The sequence below is a fragment of the Tuber melanosporum genome (genome assembly GCF_000151645.1).
Source record: "Tuber melanosporum whole genome shotgun sequence assembly, scaffold_29, strain Mel28".
NCBI lineage: Eukaryota > Fungi > Ascomycota > Pezizomycetes > Pezizales > Tuberaceae > Tuber > Tuber melanosporum.
In genome coordinates, this window is record NW_003298963.1 from 980,661 (window position 1) to 989,935 (window position 9,275).

Genomic DNA, 9,275 nt, shown 5'->3' on the forward strand with positions numbered 1-9,275 from the left:
AATAAAACCGAAAACTAATTTAACTGCCAAGACTAAAGAGGAACAGGAACAATAATAACTCTACAAGATGACTTTTTTATTCTGTCAACCCTGATGGGGCGGCTACATTAGGGGATCGGCAAATATAGTGACAGAGAGGAAAATTATTCCCATGTTCCTGGCAATTGGGGGAGTTTGTTTTTGTTAGACTATTGGGGATAATTATGATGGGACTTCCTATTTAATGCTTAGTCATCAATCCACCAGTTACCTCCTGCCGGCAGTGGTTCATAAGCCACAACAAAAACAAACACGCCTTGAAAGAGTCCTATTTCACCACCTCTGCGGCGTGGCCAACGACGACAACAACAACAAGGGACTTTCCCTCTTTCAGCTGTTTACCCCCTATTTCACAACCCCACGATCAAACCATCTCCATTACCACCACCAACCAATACAACAAATAAGTCCAGAATTGGCTGGAAAATATACTTCAATACAAACCGCTTCCTGCTTAACCCACTAACCAAACTTCTCTTCCTTCTACCACCTCCTTTTTGTTTTCTTATTCCTATAAAATATTCTTACAATCATGTCGAAAAAAGACATGAGCATTCACGAGAAGCGGCTGTCATCCTTCACACGCAAGCGGCGCGCATCATCCGCTGTTGGGAATAAAAATGCTGGCAACGGGAAGTGGCCGCATGAGCAACCTTCTCCTCAAAAGGTACATTCACGCACCTCCCCTCAATTCTTCGGAATTCCGGAATCGGTGCTGACATTTGTTTCGAATAGCTGGCTGACGCCGGCTTCTACTTCAATCCTTCTGATGCACATCTCGATAACGTCACCTGCTACCTCTGCGATAAGGACCTTGACGGCTGGGAAGAGGATGACGATCCGATATCAGAGCACTTTAAGCATTGCTCTGAATGCGGCTGGGCTCAGGTTGCGTATGCTTTGGCATCTAGGGATGATCACAAGTCGCTATCGGATCCTCGCGGAACAATCATGACCGAAGCGCGGATTATGACCTTTGGGAAGAAGTGGTGGCCCCATGAGGAGAAGCGGGGGTGGTTGCCGAAGATTGGGACTGTGGGTTTTAGCTTTGTCTACTTTTATGGGTGATTGGTTCTGACCTGTTGGTTTTAGATGGCGGAAGCGGGGTGGCATTACGCTCCGGCTAAGGATTCGAATGATAATGCCAGTTGTGCCTATTGTGAACTGACCCTGGATGGATGGGAGATGAATGATGATCCCTTGTATGTTGCTTTTATCACTTGTTTGTCATGGTGCTAACGAAAATGTTTTAGAGAGGAACACCGTCGACGTTCCCAGGATTGCCTGTTCTTTACATGGAAACCTGCGCCAAAACGTGCCACTAAACGCGCGTCGAGGGCATCGATTCAGTCACTTGCCAGTTCAATCGGCGATGGGGAAGACGAGCCCGTTAGGAAAACAGCACGCAGCAGGAAACCAAAGAAGGCGCCCTCTGTCGTCCGGGAACTCTCTGTTGACCCAGAACCAATTGTTATCGACGAGTCGGTAAAGGCCCCTAGAGGGAGGAAGAGAGCAAGTAGTATCGTTCAGAATCCAGAGCCCGTCATCTTATGGGATGGTTCAAAAGATACAGATGAAGATGACGTTCAACCTCCACCGGCTAAGCGTCGGACAACTAGGGCCAGTCTTGCCAAGCAGTCGAGCGCCAAACCTAATGCAGATGCCAAGATGGCTGACAGCGATAACGAGTCTGTGGCAGTAGGCCCAGCTAGAGGGCGCCCTAAGAAGGGTGCAAGGAGCGCTTCGAAGACTAGAAGGTCGGTGGTTAAGAAGAATTCGAAAATCTTTGTCCCTGACGATGATGAAATCGACCGTGCCTTGGCTCTCGACTTTGAGAGGCCGCTCACGGACGAAGAGGATGTTGCAACCTTTAAGAAGCCATTCGTTCGCACTACCAAACGCTTGACGAGGAGTAGAACTAGCATTGCTGTTGAGGAAAGCATGCGGAATGCACCCGAAGGTGTCCTAATACCAACAGCAAGAAGGGGCGATAGGGTATCGCGTACTCCACTTGGTACGGCTACTCCTGGTTCTGTTCGCCGGTCGCCTACCAAGCCCCTGTTCAAGGATAACAATCAGGATTTCTCGATGCCGATTGTGATCCCGAAGCATTTGTCCCAAGCCGATGCCGAGGAAGAATCTCGTGGCCCACGAGAAATGGGACGATACAAGGGCAAGGTTGAAAGCGCTCATGTAGAGGTTGCCCCTACTGAGGATCCAGAGCCTAAAAGGCCCGCAGCTAAGAAGATGGCAAGAGGGAAGAAAGTTGCTCCTCCTCAAGAAGTTGAGGTTCCGAAGCCGAGGAGAGGTAGAGTAGCAGTCGCAAAGGCGCAGAAGCCACCTAGCAGGAGCATTTCGATTGATAGCCAACCGCCACTTGCCACCCAGATTGAATCAGAGAAGCCCGAGGTAGAGGAACTTCCTCCGCCGCCCGCTAGAATCGAGGAGCTTTCGGAGGCGCCACTTAGAACTAAACGTGTTCGGAAAATCAAAGGCCGAGCTAGCGTACTGTCGACAACATCTATGAACTCAATTGCCTCCGATAATACTGGTACGCAGATGACTTCCTCCATGAGGTCAATTATCTCAGATGCTACTGCTGCACACAACATGACTTCTTCCATGAGATCGACTGCCTCCGGCGTTACCAGTACGCACATGACTTCGTCTATGAGGTCAATGGCTTCAGAGAGCGAACAGATGGCAACATCTTTAGACGAATCTATAATCATTCATGATTCAGCAATTGCCCCCGAAGCAGATGCCGAGACAGCACTTTCGGATCTAGGGAGTGTTATCAAGTATAAGATCAACCCGAGAGATCGACAGCCCGAAGAGGAGATTGCGCTACCTCCCAAAACAAAGCGCGGTAAGAAGGCCACTGTGCCCCCGAAGAAACGTCCCACCGGAAGCAGTCTCCTTTCTGTAGCTACGGACAAAACTGCCGCCAGTGTTGGTAATTCTGGAGACGAAAGCGATGCTTCTCGAGCGTCTGCCAGCGGTACAGGGAAGAAGTCCAAGAAGGGTAGTAAGAGACTTGGGAAGAAGACTGCTCAAAGTAGAAACATTGAAGATATCCTTAAGAAGGGTAGCGAGAGCTTCTTTGCATCGTCGCAATCCGAGGAACTAACCTCTTCCATCCATGAGGGCTCCAAAAAGGCACGTCCTATTAAGAGACTTATGAAAGCAATCGAGATCGAGCCTCGCAACTCGGCAAAGCCCGAAGACCCCAGCCAAACAGAGGAAGACGAACCGAAATCCGTACCCAAAGGAAGCAGACCTGTAACCACCGGTAGATCCGTAAGTTTCTCCGACCGCGCTCCTAACCCAGACCTCTACCCCGGCTCGGATACGGAGCTCGACGAAGTCGTCCCCCCTCCAGTACCACCCTCCACAGCCCCCGCCTCCCCGCCCCGCCCCGCCCGCCGCCCGCCTGCAATCCCTCGCTCTCCGGCTCGTGTGCCCCAATCACCCGCCCGTATCCCACTCTCCCCTGTAAGAACACAAATCACCGTCCCACTAGCTTCGACTCCAAAGACTAAACCATCGGGCAAGCTCGCCACGGTGCGCCCCTGGACCGTGGTAGACCTAGACACCGTCTTTCACACGTCAGAAACGGAAATAGATGATAATGCAGGTCTCGCCGAGAAGGAGAAGGAGATGACGGTGGCGGATTGGGTGAAGTGGAATGCGGCCCAGGGCGAAGAGAGGTTGTGCCGTGAGGCGGAGAGGTTGATTGAGATTTTCGAGAGGGAGGGGAGGAGGGCTATTGATGCTGTGGAGGGGATTGAAACTGTCTGATAGCGCAAAGGGGGATTATCGTTCTTACTTTTATTTGTATTAAACATTGAGGATATCGCCATGGGGCATTGGAGTATATTATCTTTACGAAGAGCGATGCTTTTTTTTTGTTTTGCATGCTGTACTATATTAGTAATCCATGGTTTGGTTTGGTTTACTTTATCGCTGTCTACCTATGATCTGACTTAACGGCTGTTTCCTTAAGAATTTATCTTAATGGTACACCGTGAGCCATCCATTCGCAGGCAATTTCATTCATTAAGACTGCCTGCATCTAGACGAACTGCGAATGATATATTATGCTCGGCCGCGACTCGACAAGTCATGTACGCGAACCTACCAAAGCACACATAGCAAAGGGGCCAGCATAGAGCAAGTCAAGTCATAACCCCCACAACTCTCCAATAACTGCACCACCAACCGCTGGAGCCGTGCACAGCACTACACCCGTCTAACGAATCCCCTCCATTAACCCCAACCCCCCTCCCCCACCCAGCATCCAATCGTATCATACAAGCCACCATCGTGCCAAAGGACCAACCACAGATCAACAGGCAGCAGCACAGATTATCACCATCTCCCTCCAACACAGCTTCCGCCGCCCGTCCATCAAGTAACGAAGGCAACCCAAACATATTCCCCCAAGCAGGAACCCAAAAAAAGTGGCGAATACGCCGTCCTCCCCTCCCCTTCGGTGTATTTTTTTTTTTTTTCCACTTTATTGCGCAGGCCGGCCGTCACGACGCGTCGGTCTAACTTTCCCCGTCACGGAGTATGATATCGCACAGATAGAATATACGAGTGATACTACGTGATGTCCAGTCCGCCCGTCCGTCGCCTCTTATGTATGATACCTGTCTACTCTACCTTGATGAACCCTGATATGATGCCTCGACCTTAACGCGCCACTCTCTCCATCCTCGGTTTATTCTTCGATTTTTAGCGAGCGTAAGCTTTGACTATTTTTTTCTTCTTTTTTTCTTTTTCCTTCATTCCGTATTGCGCGGGTCGAACATGGGCTAGGACTGCTTATAGTGATTTGTGTTTACGGTGGATACTGCTCCTAGTGGAGTAATTATGATTTTCCTTTTTATGAATGGCTCGGGAGGGGTGATGGATGGTGGATGGTGGTGGGTGAGCACTCGTCTTGGGGCTGTGATGTGTTTTGTTCATGCGTGGTTCGGGATCGGGATTATCAGTGTGTTTTTCGCGGACCTGAAGAGTGCTTAAACCCCGCTCCCAAGCGAGGGGGGGTACGGTACGGCAGTGTTGTAATAGAAATTGAGCACATCAGAATGGTGTTATTAAAGAGAATGCATTGTATGAGAGTAAACCCACACTAAACCGCGAATAGGCCTCAACAGCATATAGCAAAATGCCATTGCATCAAGGTAATTTCTAAATAGCCAATTTCAGCAACAAACAAACGAAAACTATTCTACCATAAAACAAAAAAGCTAAACTGGGTTCCCAAACTCTTCACCCATCTTCATATCCAAAGCCCAAACTCATACCCACACACAAAAAAAAACTCTGCCATCACCACCGAATCCCTGCCCACCCATCCTTCGGCAATTACAAGCCCTCACTCAATTGTGCGAATCCAATCCCGAGTGATATCACATGACTCGATATCCCACGCATATTTACCAACTGCCCTACCCGCTCAAAGACAGACAAATCGGAATCCCCCCAATAAAAGCAATTAATTACACCCAAACATCTGGTATCCCAAAAGCTCCATGCAAGCCAAGCCACTACTAATACAAATGACAACAAAAACCCGATTTTCCACTATTCGACCCTGGTGATAACCCCTCTTAGCCAAGAGAGACAGCCACGTCCGTTGAACTTAGGTAGGTTTAGCATGGTATAGAGGGAAAGAAAGAAGAGAAAGTAGGAAAATGTGAATATAAGGTATATAACTCTGGAAAAAAAGAAACCGGATATTTGAAAGGACAAGAGGTAGCTCATGAATTGACATGTAGTGCGAAAAAAAGAGGGAAAAGCGCCGAAGACCATAACCGAATCCAATGCAGGGGCATCGAAAATCGAAAGAGGCATAAACAAGAAAAGAGATTTATCCTGAATAAAGCGATCCCAGAACCCCCTCCAGCCTGTTGACGCCCTGATCGAACGAAAGCGGCACAGTAACAATCCCATAATGCACCAAAACCAAAGCAACTGCGGTACAAGATAGCAAGACAGAGTTGACGAATAGAATGGGGTGCCTGCCGATGGGGGTCCCGGATAGTCATCCCTGCCTCAACCCAAGGACTGAGTTACGATAATTGACCCAGCTCTCGAGGGCCTGCATATGCTTCTCGCGCGCCTGGCGGTATGAATCCTCCAGGGCCATGTCCTTCTCGCGCACGCGGGTGATGTAGTTCATGATCGTGTTGTCGTCAAGGGTTATCACATCATGGAGCCCTGAGCTTGAGAGGCGGGCGTGGAGGTCGTTGTACTTCCCCTCATACTCGTTCCACTTCTTGATGTATGGCTCGACGAGGTAGAAGAGTGTGTTGTAGGATTCGAGGGCTACAGCTCGCGGTGTCTTGGGGATCTTCGGCGGGACGGGAAGGGCAAACGGTTCCTCGGCCGGGGTTTGTGGCTCATAGAGATAGCGGATATCCGGTTTGAAACCTTTCGAGAATCTATTCTTCATCAGGGTGGGAGTAGGACCTTGTCGCGGCTGGATGGATGCCTGGGGTGGAAAAGGTAAGTTGACTTTGATATCGTCAAGGCTCTCGAGACCTGCATTGGCGTGCCTGAAAGGCATACTCATGAATTTGCCCAAGTTATCGAGCCCTCCCAATTGCCCAGGGAGAGGTGAGCGCGGGGATGCCGAGTCGCCATCCACAGGCCGGCCGATACCGAGCCTCGGTAACTTGGGTCTAGCACTAACCGTCGGCGAAGGAACTCCAGTATCTGGTGCAGTATCCATAGCATCGACGTCATCCTCAACCGTAGTTTGGTGACTGGTTTGTGATTTGGAGTTCTCCATAGGCTCTGGTTTCACAGGGTCGGTAGTACCTGTTGGGCGTTGTTCACACTCGGCGCTCGTATGGTTATGGGTCGGAATATTGATAGGGTCCGGGGCAACGGATCCCCTCCCTTTGCCCTTTCCTTTGCTAATGCTTGAACCGCTTACCTTCTTCTTGGGACTGCCTAGCGCTGCCGCCGGGACCTCCTGTCGAAAAGCGAATGCTTCAGTGGTCTTTATTAAGGTATCCCAGAGAGCTTCTTTGAATTGTTGAACATCGGGCGGCTGTCGCGCCTGGTGTTGCTGCTGGGTGTGAGGCTGGGGGGTCTGTCGGGGGACGGGTACGTGTTGGGGCTGAGTGGGATACACAGGTTGACTTTGAGGGCGAGCAAAAGACTGCTTTGGAGGGAAAAGCTCTTCGGGAGTAGTGTAATTGAAGGGATCGATCTGGGGCTCATGACCGAAAAATTGGAAATCAGGAGGTTTGCTAAGCGGGCTCTCCTGCCCTATTGGTGTAACGGGGGTGCGGTGTGGGTCTTTTCTGGTTGGGCCATCCGGAATTGGATCGAATTTGAAGCTAGATTCCGAAAAGTTAGTATAATCCGTCGTCGAATCGGATGTAGCATGGGGTACGGACCGAAACTGAGAGTCAGTACGTCTCGGCTTCGGAGACGCAATACGAGGGCTTTGTCTCTCTGGCTCAGCTCGCGGCAAAGGCGGGGAAGAAGCCCCTACTGTTTCTGGCTGAGTGAACGATCCCCGCCTTCCGGGAGGTCTTGGATCGCTCTTGGTCCTACTATGGGTCCTTAAGTCATTTTCGCGAGAAGGGTTTTCCCATTGCCCAGAGTTAGTCTCTCGCTGTTTCTCTGTAGCCACCCTTTCCTTTTCCCTTCTCCGCATCTTGTCCATAAAATGCTCGTTGTCGTCTTCATCCTGGGGAAATGGATAAGCAAAGCCGCCCGGATTGTCGCTGTTATTTCCCTGTTTATTCCAGCCATCAGCATACCCATTGATATTAGGCTCATGCGAGCGCTGATGCCTTGGCTTTGTGGGAGATTGTTTTGACTTCTGCCTGGAAGTAGAGGAGGCTGCACTCTTAGTCTTCGTACGAAGTTCTTCGTCCACCTTCTTCTCCAAATCCTCTTCGGCAGAAGGGAATAGGAAGGCGGGAGGTGTGTCTTCATGGTCATATACGTTTCTAGAATGGTGCTTATTGGTCTCGCCCCACTGTCTCCTGATTCTGGCTGCTTCTGCTTCTGCTTCCGCCTTCCTAGCCTCCATTTCAGCCTTTATCCTCTCACGCTCCTTATTTGCCCTCTCCTCGTCCTTCCTCAGTCTTTCCGCTCTCTTTGCATGTTCCTCCATCTCTGCCCGTCTGGCTCGGATGGCTTCTTCCTCCTCTTTCTGCCTTTTCTGCTCGGCCTCTGCCTCAGCAGCAGCCTCTCTAGCTCTGCGCTCCTTGATATAGGCACCCAAATTGAACTCGGGTGTTGGTGCAGCCGAATCTGTTCGCGGTAGATCAGGAGTAGAACTGGGTCTCGTACGGGGTGAGGATGATGAGGCAGTTTTAGCACTACTGTTAGGAGTAGTTGTAGATTGGCGGGTGCCCGTCCGACTTGAAGAGCTTCTATCATAATCTCTGGACTCCGGACGATACCTATGTTCGTAAAATTCATAACCATCGTCATGGCCTGCGGTTGACCTATAGGAGGAGCTGGTATACTCATAGCCAGAACGAGCCTTCCGATAGGATCCTTCAGGATGCCCACCGTAAGTAGCCTTGTAAGCGCTCGCTCGAGCTCCTTGTTGGTGGGCAAATCCCCTGGAACTGGAGGTGCTCGGAGGAGGAGGTCCCCATTGAGGCTGTGCAGTGGTGGCGTATCTCTTCGCAGTTGACGATTTAGTCTTGTTGTGTTGTGGGAATTTACCATCGGGATATCCGTGAGAAGGATTATCCTCGTCGTACCTTGCTCGTTCGAGGTTATCTTTTAAGGTATCATGCGCCCTCTGGAGATCCTGGAATTTTTCCTTAGCTAAAGGGTCACCGGGGTTCTTATCCGGATGCGTATCCTTGGCTGAGGGGCAAATTAGCACATCTAAAATGCAACATGAAGGGGCTATCGATCGGTAGCGGAGGAAAATATATTCCAGGAGAGTGGAAGAAGAACACACCAGCTTTCCTGAAAGCTTTCTTTATCTCATCCTCTGTCGCGTACCTGGTGATTCCAAGAACGTTATAAAAGTCAATCTCACTCGGTGCCATGAGTCCTTAGCCACGCACCCCCGGAACAAACGAACGCTCAGCTGTGTCCCTGTGAGAAAGGCGAGCGAGGTCGAAAGGTTGAGGAATGAGATGCAAGCGAGGGGGGGCGTGGGTTGATGAAGGTGATTTATGAATACACTAGAAAAGGAGGGGAGGGGGACAGCACCCGCAATCGGGGGGGGAGAAAAA

The 9,275-nt window shown here is 50.3% G+C and overlaps 2 protein-coding genes; one reads left to right on the top strand and one right to left on the bottom strand.

The window, feature by feature from the left end:
• Positions 1–400: 400 nt before the first annotated feature.
• GSTUM_00006726001 (uncharacterized protein) lies at positions 401–3,997 on the top strand. XM_002838891.2 has 4 exons: positions 401–706; positions 775–1,074; positions 1,132–1,241; positions 1,293–3,997. Exons 1-4 carry the CDS (start codon positions 572–574, stop codon positions 3,838–3,840), a joined length of 3,093 nt encoding a protein of 1,030 aa, XP_002838937.1. The 5' UTR covers positions 401–571; the 3' UTR covers positions 3,841–3,997.
• Positions 3,998–5,136: 1,139 nt separating this feature from the next.
• GSTUM_00006727001 (uncharacterized protein) lies at positions 5,137–9,086 on the bottom strand (the record flags this gene model as incomplete). XM_002838892.2 has 3 exons in its annotated part: positions 5,137–7,400; positions 7,461–8,940; positions 8,996–9,086. The coding sequence occupies 3 exons, from the start codon at positions 9,084–9,086 to the stop codon at positions 6,095–6,097; spliced, it is 2,877 nt and encodes a 958-aa protein (XP_002838938.1). The 3' UTR covers positions 5,137–6,094.
• Between the last annotated feature and the right edge of the window lie 189 nt (positions 9,087–9,275).

Coding starts and splice junctions, on each gene's coding strand:
- GSTUM_00006726001 (XM_002838891.2), top strand. CDS start 572: ATGTCGAAAAAAGACATGAGCATTCACGAGAAGCGGCTGTCATCCTTC. Junction 1,075..1,131: donor GGTTGCCGAAGATTGGGACT/GTGGGTTTTAGC, acceptor TGTTGGTTTTAG/ATGGCGGAAGCGGGGTGGCA. Junction 1,242..1,292: donor GAGATGAATGATGATCCCTT/GTATGTTGCTTT, acceptor AAAATGTTTTAG/AGAGGAACACCGTCGACGTT.